The sequence below is a fragment of the Lynx rufus genome, unplaced genomic scaffold, assembly GCF_022079265.1.
Source record: "Lynx rufus isolate CCGP_SWC_20201006 ecotype Redwood Valley unplaced genomic scaffold, mLynRuf1.p SCAF_5, whole genome shotgun sequence".
NCBI lineage: Eukaryota > Metazoa > Chordata > Mammalia > Carnivora > Felidae > Lynx > Lynx rufus.
Genome location: NW_025814867.1, coordinates 60431847 through 60451503, shown reverse-complemented (window position 1 = coordinate 60451503; position 19657 = coordinate 60431847). Strand labels below are relative to the sequence as shown.

The 19657-nt window shown below is 35.9% G+C and overlaps 1 protein-coding gene across 2 annotated transcripts in view; it reads left to right on the top strand.

Annotated features, from left to right (window-relative positions):
• The window catches only part of ZBBX (zinc finger B-box domain containing), a 121851-nt gene that overhangs the window by 29289 nt on the left and 72905 nt on the right, over positions 1 to 19657 (top strand). For both annotated transcript variants that reach the window (XM_047098908.1, XM_047098909.1), the window contains one exon: positions 2216 to 2311. In XM_047098908.1, coding sequence (XP_046954864.1) covers positions 2216 to 2311 — 96 coding nt within the window. The remainder of the gene's footprint in view (positions 1 to 2215; positions 2312 to 19657) is intronic.

The following is a 19657-nucleotide window of genomic DNA, read 5'->3' as shown; positions in this document are numbered from 1 at the left end:
CATTAATATGATAGTATGCCATGTATGTATGTGAAATTATAGCTTTTTATTTGATTTTACACTTAAATATTATGGATCTAGGTAATGTTTTAATCATCATTTCTGTAAGAAACTAGTTCTTAAAACGTGAGTTGAAAGTGTAGGACTAATTCTGATATTAGGGGTAGTGTTTTTTTTTTTTTTTTCACTTGAATGAAAAATCCAGTTCTGTATAGCTAATCACATTTGAAAAACAATGCATTTGATTTTGATAATCATTTGACATACTGGATTTTATTTAATTGCTGATATTATCAAGGTTTTTCAATAAATGATCAGTGCTGCAGTGATTTTTAGTAATTTGGTTCATGGGTGAGAGCTTGAGCTCTGAGCCAGACTGTGGGATTAAAATCCTGGCTTCATTAGCTGTGTGACTGGGCAAATTCTCAATCATTATGTTCCTTGGTTACTTCATCTTCACAATGGAGACACAATGGTTGCGTTAACCTTATTATAGGGTTGTTGTGAGAATTCAATGAGATGAAACATACAAAGCCCTTAGAACGGTGCATAAATGCTCAGTGTGGATGTTGTTATGTGGTTCTAACCTTCCTTTTTAGTTTTGTTTACCTGTATATAATTTCTTGCTCTTTTAACCTTTGGTTGTTATTGTTAATGTTGTGTTAATCATCTTATATTTAATAAATCTGGCCACATTGTAGGTAACAGAATCATCAAATGGTGACTTGTAATACACTTTTAAAACATTAATGGACTCCTGTTTTTTTTTTTTTATGTTTATATTTGAGACAGAGAGAGAGAGAGTGTGAGTGAGCGGGGGATGGGCAGAGAGAGAGAGGGAGACAGATTCCAAAGCAGGCTCCGTGCTGTCATCGCAGAGCCTGATGTGGGGCTTGAACGCACGAACCGTGAGATCGTGACCTGAGCCGAAATCAAGAGTCAGATGCTCAACTGATTGAGCCATCTAGACATCCTCCTGTTGGGTTTTTAATAAGAGTTTAGTCTACTTTTCCACGTCCTATACATTCTAGTGCCTGTTACTTGACGTGTGGTCTGCACACCAGCAGCTGCGTGGACGTTACCTGAGAGCTTGTTAGAATGCAGGATCTCAGGTCCCATTCTAGACTTCCTGAACCCGTCTTCACAGTAACAAAATCCCAGGTGATTCATACGCACAGTACAGTTTGGGAGGCATCACTGTATTGCACATTTCAGTCAGTCACTCACCAGTGCAAGGTAGAAGAGCTTGGTCAACCTCTCCCCACTCTTCCCTAGCTGCTTTCTGCTTAGGATTCCTTTATAGGTGGAGAGAGGAAGGAAGGGAAGAATGGTAGTGGGCACGCTAAGTGGGGAGAGGGGAAATGAGAAAGGATCGAAGGGAATGTGGGCTCTGTGACACAGACTTTCTGACATCATCCCTCCAAACCCTCACACTTTCTTATTTGTGCTGCTAGCATTCTTAACCTAGGCCAAACTCAAGAAAATGAGGGGTCTTAGACATTTGGACTGCTTTTTCTCAGGTCACAAAGGGTGTTGATGTGGCCATACAACTGCACAGCAGTAAGTGCACTTGCAGCAAAAATTCCATTTTCTTTCCTCTTTGAGTCTTACTCGATGCCTTCGTAGGTATAGGGGCATCACATCAATTTATCCATAAACTTAAAAAAATACAGTTTAACACTGTACAGATTTTGAAAGATAAATACAAACTTGTCCATAATCATTTCACTAGTCAGAAATATTGCTGATGTGTTGATGTAGTTGCATCGAGGTCTTTTTCTTACACTTTCTTTCCTTTGAGGAATCTTCTGAGAATAATTCAAAAAAATTTTTAAATGTTTATTTATTTTTGAGAGAGAGAGACAGACAAAGTGCAAGCAGGGGAGGGGCAGGGAGAGAGGGAGACACAGAATCTGAGGCAGGCTCCAGGCTCCGAGCTGTCAGCACAGAGCCTGACACGGGGCTTGAACCCACGAAGCGTGAGATGATGACCTGAGGTGAAGTGGGACGTTTAACCGACTGAGCCACCCAGGTGCCCCTCAATTACATCTTAATGGGGTCAAGTGGTTGTTCCAGTTTCCATGAGCTTCTCAGTTCTTATGACATCTAGATATGTCATTGGAGAAATAAAGATGAGAACGATGACTTCTTTATGCAAACGTTTTCTCAAACTCACATTTTTATAATATTGCATGATGTTTTACTGTCTTTTAAGGTATGCCTTGAGTGTGGCGAAGATTATTGCTCAGGTTGCTTTGCTAAAATTCACCAGAAGGGGGCACTGAAGCTCCATAGAACAACTCTTTTGCAGGTATCGCTTTTTAAAATGCTTTACTTGTAGTGTATTTATAAAATGTTTCAGCACGAAGACATTTAAAACATGTTTAGTTATCTAGAATTTAGGATGATTTATATTAATTTCTAAAATTCTATTATGTACAGTCTTTACATATATCTTAAAATTATTTTACTGAATGCTAATCTGGGTTCTATTTTGCTATTTAAACTGTGTTTTAATATAGTTCTTGAAACATTCGCTTGATTAGAGTTTTTAGATCATGCATTTTATCTATGAACTTGACATTTAAAAATTAGACAGCATTTTGTATCTATTGTGGTTTCAAAAGAACATGTGGTTTCAGTATTATTTCTATATAGTTTATAAAAAGAAATCTCTAATATTTTCTTTTCATGTTTTTTTTTAATTTAGTCTTTCATTTGTCCTCATCCATTATCATTTAAATAAGCTTATCTCTCAGGTTTCTACTTTTCTTTCTACATAGTAGAAGCTTTTATTTTTCCTCGTATAATCATTGTTTTTAAACTCAAACTCTGTCAGATGGTTTAAAAATTCTAAGATTTAAGTGATAAACATGGCTAAATATATATATGACATATTATGCCAGTTACATTTAACAATGGACTGTTATGTCATAGATTTCATTCATTGCACAGTAATTTACTCAACAAATATTTATTGAATGCCTTTTAGAAAGCAGGGGATGTGCTAGGCAGTACCTTAAACAGAAGAATAACGCTAGGATCCTACTCTTAAGGACCCGAGGATAAAAGTGGTAAACCAGGACCTAGTGTAATGGGTTAAAGATTTTAATATCTTGTAGGCAAAAGGAAGGAGATGATCAGATCTGTATTTAGAAAGATCACTGGTAGATTTCAATTTTTACATGTGACTTCAGTATAAATACTGTATTGGTAACTCTCAAGGATACTGATAACCCAAGTCATAATAGCCACAAAACATAAAATAGACCTTACTCATATGAGTATTTACCAAATTCAGTTACTTTTGAATGGCTGGCTACTCATTGGTAGCCTCCTGGTAGAATGATGAAGGAAAACAAAACTAAAAAACGCCTACTGCTTCCTGCCTCAGGAAGTTTTGTACAACTGGACAGTTAAAGAAATGAAAATTAATGTCTATAAATGTGAATGTGATTATTAATATACAAATAATATAGATTTTAAAGGCACGCCACTTTAAAGGTGAAGAGTATACCCCTTGTGAGCTCATATTAGGAATTGTCCATTCAGTGATTTTTTTCAGCATGTTTTCTGAGTTGTCACTCAGTGGATTAGGTACTGTGCCAGCTTGTATGGAAGAAAAAAAACAAAACAAAACAAAAAAGAGAAACGGCTCCTTCTCTCAACTTCAGTATTTGACCTTCAAGATTTATCTATGTCTGATTCTCTTCTCTCTCTCCCTCCCTCTTCCCCTTCTCTTTTCCTCCCTCCCCCTCTCTCTCTGTCGCATGTACATCACACAGACACACACATACTCAAAATCAATTTCAAAAGGCAGTCAAACTTTGCTGTGATATACCTCATTGTTATCCAGAGACAAATGGGATGATAAGTGTCAAGTCATGCTTACTAACACAACATAGTGTATGTTTTCTAAACATTTAGCATTTTTCTATTCCATATTAATGTCATTAAAATGGATGTCTTCTATATCTTAAAAAGGAGAACATCATCTTTGTAGATGAGATTCTTATATAATTCTAAATACAGAATGGATAAGGAAGAGAAAATTAATATTTACTGACTAAATACTTTGTATCCTATACTGTTATATACTACCAGCATCATATTTACAAATTTCGATTGCAGGGGAGGAAAGACTGGTAAGTCAGAAATAGTAAAAATGTTATTTAAGTTCTTAGTGAATCTCAAGTTGTAGAAGACACGTTCATCTCTGAAAGTTAACATAGTGAATTTTATAATATGTATACGAATCAAACAGCATAGCAGGTGACAATGAATTCTTGAGAGGTTTCAAATACAGGGGTTCCTCCCTCTTGCACTGTTGGTGGGAATGCAAATTGGTGCAGCCGCTCTGGAAAGCAGTGTGGAGGTTCCTCAGAAAATTAAAAATAGACCTACCCTATGACCCAGCAATAGCACTGCTAGGAATTTATCCAAGGGATACAGGAGTACTCATGCATAGGGGCACTTGTACCCCAATGTTTATAGCAGCACTCTCAACAATAGCCAAATTACGGAAAGAGCCTAAATGTCCAGCAACTGATGAATGGATAAAGAAATTGTGGTTTATATACACAATGGAATACTACGTGGCAATGAGAAAGAATGAAATATGGCCTTTTATAGCAACATGGATGGAACTGGAGAGTGTGATGCTAAGTGAAATAAGCCATACAGAGAAAGACAGATACCATATGGTTTCACTCTTATGTGGATCCTGAGAAACTTAACAGGAACCCACGGGGGAGGGGAAGGAAAAAAAAAAAAAAGACGTTAGAGTGGGAGAGAGCCAAAGCATAAGAGACTGTTAAAAACTGAGAACAAACTGAGGGTTGATGGGGGGTGGGAGGGAGGGGAGGGTGGGTGATGGGTATTGAGGAGGGCACCTTTTGGGATGAGCACTGGGTGTTGTATGGAAACCAATTTGACAATAAATTTCATATATTAAAAAAAAAACAAATACAGGGGTTCCTTTATGCATATGTTTTAAAGTTAAACACCGATAGAGAATATTTTCCACATTCATATTACTTCTCTGTGTTGCCCTCCATTCTGTGAAGGCCAAAATTGCAACTTGATGCTATTTCGAGGATAGTTCTGGGAAGTTCATTGCCTACTGAGGAAATCAAATGAGGAGGCTAAACTTAGAAAAAAAGTCTAGAGAAACTCTGCATGTTGGGAGCTAAACGTATATTGTTACTCTTTTTATATAACATGATTTCGCTTACCCAGATTGCTAATTAATGAAATACTTTGCAGGAGATTTTCTCCAGGTAATCATGTAAATTTGACCATTTATTTATTCAGAAGAACTTAAATTAAAAAAGGTTTTTTTTTTTTTTTGAAAGGAAGCTTTAACAAAAAGTAAAACATAATCCCTCCCTTCTTAGTAAAGAGTACAGTGAACAACACATCCTCACTATATTTTGGTGACACCTTCTGGTTATTTTGACCACCAGCTGTTACGACAGTAAGAGGCCTCGACTAGCTGATGTAGTATGGGTAGCTACACCTTCTTCTAAGAGATTTGCTCCTCTGGTTAGTACTTCACTTTTCTTCTTTAACATGTCTTACCTATTCTCTGCCGTCACTCCTTGACTTTAACCAACTGTCCCATTAGCTGTCTGCCATTTTCTTCTTATTTCTGTTCTCTGTTTGGCCTTTAATTTTTTGCAGTCATCTTGTTTCTTTTTCTCCTTGTTTCTATCATTCTCTCTGGTCTTTCCCTAGGAGTTAAGATTCTTGATGCTGCTTTCTGCCCTGGCCTGATGACCACCGGTCAGCAGTGAATGGTGTCTCTTTCTTGTTTAGCCCTCAATAATAAGTCATACAGTATTTTTAGCTTCCCACTGTTTTGGCAACTGTCAAAGTCATGAGATTATTTTGTTGTTGACTGCTGAATTCATACCAAATTTGAGAAGTTAGAGCAGGCATTTGATATCTGACTATTAAGCATTGCTATATCAAAAGCAAGCATTCTGGGGCGCCTGGGTGGCTCAGTCGGTTGGTGTCTGACTCTTGATTTCAACTCAGGTCATGATCTCATGGTTCGTGAGTTGGAGCCCTTCACCGGGCTCTGTTCTGACATCGTGGAGCTTGCTTGGGATTCTCTCTCTCCCTCTATTTCTCCCCATCCCCTGTTTTCTCTCTCTCTCTCTCTCTCTCTCTCTCTCTCTCAAAATAAATAAATATTTAAAAAAATAAAAAGCAAGCATTCTTGGCTACTGGCTGTTCTACTTTATATTCTTTATGCTGACATTTCTGGATATTTTAAAGCATAGCCAAATTTGATTGCTATGAACTGTTTCAGCCACCATCCTACAGCCCAGTGAATCTTTACGAAGTTCACGGTCAACAGAGACCATTTTGTACTGCATGCCTTCTTTTACTTAAGAGGTAAATCCTTGAAAAAAATTAAAGGCAAACTATTACCATTTCCATGTTGACTGACGTAATTTCAAAGGGCTTATCTTTTGATTTATGATTGATTTATACTTGGCAGTGATTCCAACACAAGTTTGTTTTTTTTTTTTTTTTTTTTTTTTTTTTTACCTCTCCAATCTCTGTTACATAGTTAATTATCTACAAAATAAACTGTAAATGCAGGAGAGGAGTTACTAGGATGAATCTCCTATTTCTATAGTTAGAATGATTTGTAACACTTTAAGGATTGAAACAATAGTGTTTTTCAGTGAGTAAGCCTCACATTGATGAAAAATAAGGTCTTAATCTATCAGGCATTTCTGTTTCCTTTTAACAACAATCAAACTGAAGAGACAAGGTTAATCAGAGATAATAGAAGATGGGGGAGAAGGCAAACAAAACATATTCCATTATGAAATATGACATGCGCAAAGGCAGATTGGATTAGGTAAATCATGAATAGATTCTGGTATGTATATTTTCTCAATTGAAATGGAGATTTTTCGTAACCATAAAGGAGAGACCTTGGGAAAAGGGGTGTTCTCATTAAGAGAGAAGCGATAACTGAGGTAGAATTTTCCATGTTTTCTGGTATAAAGCCTTTATACATAGCCTCTTTACTTTTTTTCAAATCTCCAAAGAAAGATATGCCTATATAGATATAAATGGGGATACATGTTTGCTTGAAAATACTTATGGGAACATCTTCAGATTACTACTTATGCTTACTGACTTTATGGTAGTCTTTTTCTTTTAGTTGACAATGACTAATATCAGCTCTTAGGCTCACACTATCATTATTCTGTTAATGTTCAGAATAATACAGTATTTTTAGATCATAGCTCGTCACTTGGATAATATCATGGTTACCCTCTTGGATGATCTCAGTGGACCCATTACAGATGCTGTGTGTACACGTATTATAGATGCAATGGTGTGTCACTGATTTCTTCCTCTTGAGAACTGAGATATTCACTTTCCCAGCTGCCTGGAGTGCTGCCTGCAGATAGATGGCATTTGGATCTCTCCTCCAAGCTTACACTCCCATTCTGGGGCAGCCCATTCCGTGGTCCCGTATCTGGTTTGCGTGAGGGCACAAACTTCAGCAGACCCCTGCCTCGATTGAGAGCAGCTCTGACAGCGATCACAGCTCCTCCCGTGGAGCTGGCAACTACATCAAACCCAGCTTTCCCTTTTGCCCACATCTGCCTCTGTTTTACATCACGCTTTTTCTCCTCAGAGCACTTCCCACTGAAAGGCAGGCAGGTAAACCTCAGAATTTGTTTCCTGGGGAATCTGACCCATCAATAATGTCATTCAGAGTGGGGTTATAGATAATTTTTGGCCTGATTTCAGAGTGTGCTGCAATTTTGGAAGGTCAGTGTATAATATCTCTTCCTTCATTTTTCAGATTCTGAACCAAGGGAGAAATAGATATTAGCGTGAAAACGTAGAAATCAAAATATCAATTTTATTATTGCTGCAATCAGAACCGGTGGTTGTGGTGTGAATGTCCAGACAAATTCAGCTTCCTGATTCTTCCTGGAATTGAACATTTTTTCAGCCCCACCCCTAAACTGCAGACATTTCCCTTTGGCGTGGCAGAGGCAACCCAGTAAAACCTCTTAATGGATATCTAGATTGGAATGTATCCTTCTCTGGACAGGCTGTGCTCAGAGGGAGAATGAAGGAGGGGCCGAGGTGAGCATGCTCACCTCCTTCTCCAGAGTCTCAGCAATAGGAGAGATGTGTAAGGACGGGGAGTAAATGTTCCCTTCACAAAGAATTATCATAAGTTCTCATGATTTTAGAGTCCAGGTAATATAAATATTTTGTATAAACTTGCTACTTATAAATTAGTTAATATTACACTAAGAAAAAACAAAAAAACATGTATGAACAACTGATTTATGGCATGTTTTTCTCCTATTTCTTAAATATGAATCATGTTATTAACAAATATCTCTTGTGCCAACAGTCTGTGTTTATTGTTTTTCGGTATGATTGTCACTTCATACTTCCTCTATCAAAGGGTTTTTTTTTTAACTATGTTGTTATTGACTATTCATTCTTTTATATCTTCTGATAAGTTTCAAATCCTGTGAGGAAAGGGTCTATTTCTGTTTTGTTCATCACTGTATTCTCAGTGCTTAACATTGTACCTGACACACATATATCAAATTTTTGAAACATGAATGAATCCCTAATAATCTGATCAAGATCCTGACATAATTTAAAACTATATTTTCACTAGCAAAGTATATTTTTCTCTGAATTTTGAAAACCAAAGACTGGGTAATTAAAGGAGTTTATGGTATGTTTTGTGTTCTGTTGGTGAAGGACCAGCAAAACCGTTTCCTCTTAAGTCTGAGAATTTGAACTTGAGTTCATTTTTTTAGCTCTTTTCCTGGGAAAAAGATGAAGGTAGTAATGTCAAGTATGTCCCTAGACAACATACTAACGGTAAACACGAGTCCTGATTGCCAACTTGCATTCAAATGTGAGAACGTAAATACTTGGAGTAAGCCATAGGTCTCTGAGTGTGGTGAGCTTTGTACTGTGGCTTCTGCTGTGGGACTCTGGATGCCGCGCAGATGAGGATTGACCTGGTGGAAGATAAGGCTTCTAAGACGACGTCATCCTCATGTTTTCGAGCTGTACTTGTGCATGAACTGTGGCAAGACTCCCACTCAAGAAGAACAACTGATGCTGTCCTGTCAGCAAACTGTTGTCCCTGTTCTTATCCTTCGCAGTAGACCGATGCCAGGACTGCTCCGATGATAGCCTTGTGAGACTGCAAATTCATTTAACCCGGGCAGACTTCTTGGTAGTCACTGCCTACCAGGCAGTTTCAAAACACAAAATGGTGGAATACCTGAAAGATAAATGAAGACACTTGTGTAAGCACCATTGGCAAGAATATTTTTAAAACAGCTCACGTACTATCCATTTATCAATTCAGTTGAGTGGATTTTAGTATATTCACAGATTAGTGTGTAAGTATCAACACGATTGGTTGTAGAACATTTTCATCGCTTCATACCCTTTTGCTACTACCACATGTCCTGATACCCTTCTTTCCCCGATCCTCTGGCAACCACGAATCCATTTTCTGTCTTTGTAGATTAGCCTGTATTTAATATAAACTGAATTGTATAATATGTGGTCTTTTATGATTGACTTCTTTTACTCAGTAAAAGTAAAAGGTTTCCAAGGTTCATCCTTGTACTTTTATGTTTATGGCTAAATAACATTTCATTGTATATATTGATACGCCACATTTTGTTAATCCATTGTTGGATGGACATTTGGTTGTTTACCCCCTTTGGCTATTATGAACAGTACTGCTATGAACACATATGTACAGGCTTTTATATGGACGTATGTTTTTATTTCTCTTAGCTCTGTCTCTAATAGTGGAATTCCTGGCTCATATGATAACTCGGTCTTTAATTGTTTGAGGAGCTGCTGGAGTATTTTTGAAAGTGGCTGCTCCATTGGACACTCCAGTCAACAGAATTTGAAAGTTCTGATTTCTGTGTGTCCTAGCCAACACTTTTTTTTGTCTCACTTTAAAAAAAAAGCATGCAGTGTTATATTACTTTCAGGTGTATAATCTAGTAATTCAACACTCCCATACATCACCATGTGCCCATCAAGACAAGTGCACTCCTTAACCCCCATCACCTGTTTTACTCTTTCCCTCATTCCTCTCCCCTCTGGTAACCATCAGTTTGTTCTCTATAGTTAAAAGTCTGTTTCTTGATTTTCCTCCTTTCCCCTCCTTATGTTTGTTTGTTTTGTTTCTTAAATGCCACGTATGAGTAAAATCATATGGTATTTGTCTTTCTCTGACTGACTTATTTCAATTAGCATAATACTCTCTGCAAGATTTCCTTCTTTTTTATGGCTAACATTCACATCTTCTTTATCCATTCATCAGTTGTTGGCCACTTGGACTGCATCCATATCTTGGCTATTGTAAATAATGCTACAGTAAACATAGGGGTGCAGCTATCCCTTTTAATTGTTATTCTTGTATTCTTTGGGTAAATACCCAGTAATGTGATTGCTGGATCATAAAGTATTTGTGTTTTTAACTTTTTGAGGAACTTCCATTGTCTCACTTTTTTGATTCTAGCATCATTTTTAAAATTTATTTTTAATTTATTTTTCAATGTTTGTTTATTTTTGAGAGAGAGACAGAGAGACAGAGTGTGACCAGCGGAGGGACAGAGAGAGAGGGAGACACAGTTGATTCTAGCATCTTACTGGGCATGAAGTCATATCTCATTGTGGTTTTGATTTACATTTCCCCGATTACTATGCATATTGAACATCTTTTTATGTGCTTATTGGACATTTGTGTATCTTCTTCGGAGGAATATTGACAAGAAGTTTTGAGAAGCCCTAGATATGGGACAGTTAATAGCCAACACTTCAGTGAAACCACATCTGTGATGACTTTTTCAATGCTAGTACTAAGAGAAGCTAGAGAAAAGGAAAAGATGACATTTGAAAGAGGTATGGAAAGGGAGAGTAGGGCTTCTCTTATCATCAGTGAGGAGTTAGAAGAACATAAATGGTTTAGGGAGTGTATTACAAAACCAAGTGACGGATGGAGCAGCAGATATAGTGCAGAAGGTAAATACAGTGTGAAGGTGTAATGCAGATGTGGTTCAAGTCAATCCCAACGGGAAATAAGGGCGTTTCTGTAATATTTATGCAAAGGGGATCTGTAAGATAAAACTCATATATGCAAGCTCAGAAACTTGCAGGGTGGTTGTGAGGATCTGATTAAGTGACAACAGATATAAAAATATTCAGCTTATAGCAGGTGCTCCAGACATTAGGTTTTATTAGTCAGGCTATCGTATTTGAAAAAATTCAACACCAATCTAAATGTAGAACCTAGAAAACAAAGTATATTAATGATCATGCATCTAAAGAATTAATGAAATTGTTACTTTTGGTTTTAGGGCTGTCTTTGAAATTATTGTAGTAATATATATTTTGGAAAGCTTATGTGAAAAAAAACAGTGAACTGAAGTTTTAGAAAAAATACAGACCTCCTCATTATCCAAATAGAGAATAATAGAATCTCAATTTTGGAGGGGAGCATAAAATTTATTAGTCTAACTACATGTCCAAAACTTTAATCAATCACATTGTTGTTGGATATTTGCAGGTGCTAGTAATACTATCTTAAAGTTTTTTCATGGAATCTGACAAGGTTTATAGCAATTTATGTTCACTGGTCTTTATAAAATAAAAATGTTCAATTGTGATGTAACAGCATTACTATATATAAAAACCAAATATGACAAAGTATTGATTGTTATTTGTTAGGGAGTTTATTCTGCTATGTTTCAAAATCTGTTATTCAGAGCACTGCATAGAAAATCATTTCTTTCTCATGTAGCTCAAATGTGAGTAATTACTGAAAGCAGCTAACTCATCTGGATGTATACATGTAACATTAGTTGAAAACAATAGTAAGGACTTGCCAAGATAATTAATATAGTGCATAATTATATGGCATCAAAACTGCAAATGGAAGATTGCAGGTGTGTATTTCCTATGTTATTTTTTTGTTCCTAATCTGACTCACTTTTAAGATTGCTCTCTAAATAGAATTTTTTACTGTTGTAATAAAACTTGAAAGGCACAGCTATTTAGACCAAGATCATCCCATTTTATTATTTTTCTGGATACTAAGTGATTTAAAAATTTTTGACAATATGTCAAATATATATATATATATATATATATATATATATATATATACACACGCACACACATGCTTTGTTGTGTGTGTGTGTATATATATATATGCTTTATTGTCTTATTTTGAAATATTTTTCCTGTGTTAAGTGTGTTTTATTTCATTATTTCATATTTATCAAGTCCAGATTAGTTTTATTTGACATTTACTATCAAATAGTAAACCACATTTATTTTTATTTTTTTTTAATTGAGATAAAATTGGCATGTGACATCATATTCATTTCAGGTGTAGAAAATAATTCCAGTTTTGTATATGCTACAAGTGATCACCACAATAACTTCTCATTTTCACCGTGAAATTAACCACCTTCATCCATTTTACCCAACCTTCTTCCTCCTGATAACCACCAATCTGTTCTCTGTATTTATGAGCTTTGTTTTATTTCATTTGTTCATTTGATTGTTTTTTTTTTTAGATTCTACATGTAAGTAAAATCATACAGTGTTTGTCTGCCTGACTTATTCACTTAGCATCAAACCCTCAAAGTCCATCCATATTGTCGCAAGTAGCAAGATTTCCTTCTTTATGGCTGAGTAGTGTTCCATTGTGTGTGTATAATATTACATATATGTATATATATACATATACATATATACATATACATTCATGTACATATATGTGTGTGTATATACCACATCTTCTTTATCCATTAATCGATCAGTAAACACTTAGGTTCCCATCTTTTGGCTATTATATGTAAAGCTGCAATGAATATGAGGGTGGATATAGCTTTAGAAATTAGTGTTTTCATTTTCTTTGGATGAATACCAAGAAGTGGAATAAATAGCTGGATCCTATGTTAGTTATCTTTGTAATTTTTTTAAAAAAATTGTTATTCATTTATTCTGAGAGAGAGGGAGGGAGAATCCCAAGCAGGCTGAGCTGGCAGCATGGAGCCTGGTGCAGGACTTGATCTCACAAACTGCGAGATCATGACGTGAGCAGAAATCAAGAGTTGGACACTTAACCGACTGAGCCATGCTGGTCAGCAGTGTAATTTTATAATTTTTAAAGAACGCTCTCTCTTTGTAATTTTTAAAGAACCTCCATACAACAATGTATGAGGATTCCCTTTCTTCTACACCCTCACCAACACTTATTTCTTGTCTTTTTGAGAATAGCCATTATAACAGATATGAGGTGGTATCTCATTGTGGCTTTGATTTTCATTTCCCTGATGATGAGTGATGTTGAATATCTTTTCATGTGCCTGTTAGCCATCTATATGTTTTTTAAAAAGTATCTATTTAGATCTTCCACCTTTTTACCCGATTCTTTTTTTTTTTGCTACTGAGTTTTTCATATATTTTAGATATTAATCTCTTACTGTATATGTGCTTTGCAAATATTTCCTCCCATTCAGAAGGTTGCCTTTTCATTTTGCTGATAGTGCCCTTTGCTGTGCAAAAGTTTTTAGTTTGGTTTAGTTCCACTTATATACTTTTGCTTTAAATTTTTTTTTTAATTTTTTTTTTAATGTTTATTTATTTTTGAGACAGAGAGAGACAGAGCATGAACGGGGGAGGGTCAGAGACAGCGGGAGACACAGGATCGGAAGCAGGCTCCAGGCTCTGAGCTGTCAGCACAGAGCCCGACGCGGGGCTCGAACTCACGGACCACGAGATCGTGACCTGAGCTGAAGTCGGAAGCTCAACCGACTGTGCCACCCAGGCGCCCCTAAAATTTTTTTTTAATATTTATTTTTGAGAGAGAGAAAGAGAGAATGGAGAGGAGAGGGCAGAGAGAGATGGAGACACAGAACCCGAAACAGGCTCCATGCTCTAAGCTGTCATCATGGAGCCCGATGCTGGGCTCAAACTCATGAGCCATGAGATCATGACCTGAGCCATAGTCAGATGCTTAACCAACTGAGCCACCCAGGTGCCCCTTTACTTTTGTTTTTGTTGCTTTTGCTTTTGGAGTCATATCCAAAAATTCAAAACCAAGACAGGTGTCAAAGAGTTTACTGCTTGTGTTTTCTCTTAGGACTTCTAGGAGTTTTGTGGCTTTGGGTCTTATTTTTAATCTACTTTGTGTTACTTTTTGTGTATATGGTAAGGTAATGGTGTAGTTTCATTCTTTTGCATATGGCTGTACAGTTTTCCCAACATCATTTATTAAAAAGACTGTCCTTTCCCCATTGTATATTCTTGACTTTGTTTTATAAATTATTGACCATATATGTGTGACTTTATTTCTGGGCTCTCTCCTTTTTATTTGATGTACAAGTCTGTTTGTTTGTTGTTTGTTTGTTTTAATTTTTAAATATTTATTTTTGAGAGAGAGAGAGAGACAGAGAGAGAGAGGCAGACTGCAAGTGGATGAGGGGCAGAGAGAGAGAGGGAGACACAGAATTCAGAAGCAGGCTCCAGGCTCTGAGCTGTCAGCACAGAGCCTGACGTGGAGCTCAAACCACAAACTGTGAGATCATGACCTGAACTGAAGTCGGTCACTTAACTGACTGAGCCACCCAGGCGCCCCTACAAGTCTGTTTTATGCCAATACCATAATGTTCTGATTAGTGTGGCTTTGTAGTTTGTTTGAAGTCAGAGAGCATTATGTCTCCAACTTTGTTCTTTTTTTTAAGAATGCTTTGGTAGATCACAAATCTTTGATGTTCAGGGTCTTTTGTTGTTCCATGTGAATTCTAGAATTATTTATTCTAATTCTGTGAAAAATATCTTTGGTATTTTGATGGGGATTGCATTGAGTCTGTAGATTACTTTGGGTAGTGTGGACATTTTGACATGTTAATTCTTTCAATCCAAGCACAGAATATCTTTCCATTTATTTGTGTCTTCTTCAGTTTCTTAAGTGTTTACAGTTCTCAGTGTACAGTTCTTTCACTTCCTTAGTATAAATTTATTTCTAAGTATTTTATTCATTTTGGCACAATTCATTTTGGTATAAAAGGGATTGATTTCTTAATTTCTCTTTATGATAATTTATTATTAGTGTAGAACCACAACAGATTTCTGTATATTGATTTTGTATCTTACTCCTTTCCTAAATTCATTTATTAGCTCTAACAGTTTTTTGGTGGAGTGTTTAGGGTTTTCTATATATAGTACGGTGTCATCTGTAGATAGTGATCATTTTAGTTCTTCCTTTCCAATTTAGTAGCCTTTTATTTCTTTTTCTTGCCTAATGTTGTGACTAGGATTTCCAGTGATATGCTGAATATACGTAGTGAGAATGAGCATGTTTGTCTTGTTTCCAGTCTTGTTTTCCAAGAAAAGCTGAAAGCTTTTCTTCTAAGACTGGAAAGATAATCTTATTTCAATTTTCATTCACCATTGAGTATGATGTCAGTTGTGGGTTTGTCATGTATGATCTTAATTTTCTTGACATTCTTTCTACATCCACCTTGTTGATAGTTTTTATTATAAATGGATGTTGAGTTTTGTCAAGTACTTTTTTTGCATCTATTGAGAAGATTATAATTTTTATCCTCCATTTTGTTAATGCAGTGAGTCATGGTAACTGATTTGCAGATATTGAACCATTCTTGCATCCCTGGAATAATTCCCACTTGATCATGTTATATGATCCTTTTAATGTGTTGTTGGATTTGGTTTGATAATATTTTGTTGAGAAATTTTGCATCTATGTTCATCAGGGATATTGGACTGTAATTTTCTTTTTTTGTGGTGTCCCTGTTTGGTTTTGATACCAGGATAATGCTTGCCTTATGAAATGAATTTGGAAGTACTCCTTCCTCTTCAATAATTTGGAAGAAATTGAGAAGGATAGCTATTAAATCTTTTTTTGAATGTTTGGTAGAGCTTACCAGTGAAACCATCTGGTCATAGACTTTTGTTTGTTGGGAGTGTTTTAAATTACTGATTCAATCTCTTTATTCTAGTAATCTGTTATGATTTTCTATTTCTTCATGATTAATCTTTTTAAATAAAATGTTTATTAGTTTTGAGAGAGAGAGAGAGAGCAAGTGGGGGAGGGGCAGAGAGAGGGGGACAGAGGATGCAAAGTGGGCTCCACACTGACAGCAGCCAACCTGATGTGGGGCTCTAACTCATGAACCGTGAGATCATCACCTGAGCTGAAATCCGACACTCAACTGACTGACCTACTCAGGAGCCCCTCTTCATGATTAATCTTGGAAGATTATATGTTTCTAGGAATTTATCCATTTCCTCTATGTTGTCCAATTTATTAGTGTAAATTGTTCATAGTGTTCTCTTATGATCCTTTGTATTTCTGTGATATCAGTTGTATCTTCTCTTTCGTTTCTCATCTCATTTATTTGAGTCCTTTTTTTCGTTGGTGATTTTTAGCTAGAGGTCTGCCAATTTTTTATGTTTCCAACAAACCGGCTTTTAGTTTCGTTGATCTTTTCAATAGTTTTTCTTCTCCCTATCCATTTGTTTCTGTTCTGATCTTTGTTATTTTCTCCATTCTACCAACTTTGGGCTGCTTTTGTTCTTTTTCTGATTCTTTTGGGCATAAAGTTAGATTGTTTATTTTATATTTTTCTTTTTTCTCGAGGCATGCCTGTATCACTATGAACTTTTGTCTTGGAACACTTTTTATGTATCATAGATCTTGGAATATCATTTCAGTTTTCATTTTTCTCAAGGTATTTCTGAGTTTCTCTTTGATTTTTATCATTGTCCCATCAGTTCAGTAACATGTTTTTAAATCTCTGTATATTTGTGACTTCTCCAGTTTTTTCTTGTAATTGATTTCGAGTTTTATACCATTTGGGTGGAAAAATGCTTGCTATGATTTCAGTCTTCTTGAATTTGTAAGACTGATTTTGTGGCCTAACAATGTGATCTATCCTGGAGAATGTTCCATGTGCACTTGAGAAGAATGTTTATTCTGCTGCTGTTGGATAGAATGTTCTGTGTATATCTGTTGTCTATCTTGTCTAATGTTTCATTTAAGGCTAAGGTTTCCTTATTGATTTTCTATCTGGATGACCTATCCACTGGTGTAAGTGGGGTATATTTCATCACTGTCAATTTCTTCCTTTAGGTTATTAATACCTGCTTTATATATTTAGGTACTTTTATGTTGGGTATATAAATACTTACAAATATTCTCTTGTTGGATTGTCCCCTTTATTTTTATGTAATGCCTTTATCTATTATTAGACTTTTTAAAGTCTGTTTTGTCTGATATAACTATAGCTACACCAGCTTTTATTTTTCATTTCCATTTGCATGGAATGTCTTTTTCTATCCCTTCACTTTCAGTTTGTATATGTTGTTAGTTCTGAGGTAAGTGTCTTATAGGCACATATAGATGGGTCTTTTGTTTTAATCCATTCAATCATTCTATGTTTTTTGGTTGGAGAATTTGGTCCATTTACATTAGAATGATTATTGATAAGTATGTGCTTATTGATATTTTGCTGTTCTTTGGATTTTTTTCTAGTTTCTCTCTGTTCCTTTCTTCTATTGCTTTCTTCTCTTGTGTTTTGATGACTTTCTTTAGTGTTATGTTTAGCTTCCTTGTTCATTATCTGTTTTATATCTACTATAGATTTTTGCTTTCTGCTTTTTGAACTGCTACTTTTGCATTGGGTCTTAGGGTGAGTCTGCATGCAAGCCCTTTAAGAGTGGACTTTCTGTTCCCGTAACCTTTTGAGTCTCCTGGATGTAAGCCCCATTGATTTTCAGAGCCAGACATTTTAGGGGCTCATCTCTCTGGCTCTGAAAAACAATGGGGCTTACATCCAGAAGACCCAGGGTTTGAGATGCCTGATGTGGGATATGAACCCCATTACTCCTCAGGGAAAAACTCCACAGTTGGGAGATGTCTCCCGATTGTGGGTCTGCATGCCAAGGATGAGGATGTTGGCAACACTGCATCTCTGTTCCGACTACTTGTGTCATTGTGGCCCTTTTATCCTTTGTTTAGCTAGTTTTCAGGTCTTTTTGGTGGGAATTGATCTATACGTAGCTCTAGATTTGGTGTGTCTATGGGAGGAGGGGTGAGTTCAGGATCTTCCTAGACAGCCATCTAGAACTGCTGTCTCAGTAAACTGCATTTATAATTAGGAGCATGTGTCCCGGTCCTCATTTCTCTTTGTTCTCTCTTTATGAGTCAGGGAGGAATGATAATACATGAATCTTTGATTAGCAAAATTTGTGGTTTTCATTAAACTTTGAGGAAAAGTAAATCTAGGGGTCCTTTAAGTTCTACTTAAAGTAGAATAAGCAAGAAGTTCCACTTAAATGATGCTGGAATAAGCAATACATTTCAGCCACATGAATTTCACACTTCCAGAATTTGATTTTTATCTTGCTTGCAATACGCAGATTTTTTATACCATTGATATTTTTGTCCCACTCATGCAAATACCATATCTGTTTTTAGAAATATGATGAGCAGAACTGTATTTAAAACATGATTCTGTTGTGAGTTTCCCCCTTGCAACATTCTTTCACCCTGTAAATATTTAGTTTTCTCCTGTATCTTCATGTATTTATATGGGAACTTCTACTCAAATTGTTCTTCTTTTCCGGTTTCTACTATATGGAAATTCCTATCACTTGCTTCTCTGTCTTTCTAGTTGCCCTAAAGTTAACTTTCTTTTGATCCTAACACTAGATGAAACCTTTGATGAAATCATTTGTGGATGTTTTCTTCTTTGACTTTCATAGAGAATTCATAGTTGGCTCTATGGTAAAGCCTATATTTTTAGGGAACAAACTTGAACTAAGACAATCTGTAAAGATGGATTCACCAGAGAAGCAAAATAACACTTTTTTTGTAAGAATAGAAGGTATATTTTAGTGAGGTGGAAGAATTGAGAGAAAAAAGCTCATCTTTTTCATTTTTGTTTAATGGATTAGGACATCCAAGTTTAGTGTAATTTTCATAAGTAAATTTTTACTTTGCAAAAGTATTTTTACTATTTTTACTAAATTTAATGGATTTACTACATATTTTCATAGATCCATGATTTTCTGAGGAATTTATCTCTTGTTGTAGTTACTAGTCCCTCCTTTCTATGTAGCTCCCAACTCAAAATGATGTAATCTGATTTGTTATTGTTGACTTTAGGAGATCCTTATACTGTCATCACGAATGTGTTCGATGCAATGTATAAAGAGAAATATGATGGCAAAATAACGTGTAGAAGTTTCTTTGGATAAATAAATCTTAGACAAACATTTTTATGATTTTTAATGAAAAAGTTTATTTTACTACAAATTATATTCAGTGTACATGCACTTCTGCCATAATATATGATTTCTGAAAAACTTTCCATTATGGAAAATTGCCCACTTAACTTCAGGAAAAATTAGGGTTACGGGAAGGCCACTCAAATCCTATGAGATTTTGTAACCAGAGCCCTAGCAAAAACAGTTAACGACACCACTGACACATATACGTCGTGGACTTGTGCTTCCTTCTCTGTGATGAAGATTCTAGTAGCAATCCACTTCTAACAGAGATCATTTTCAT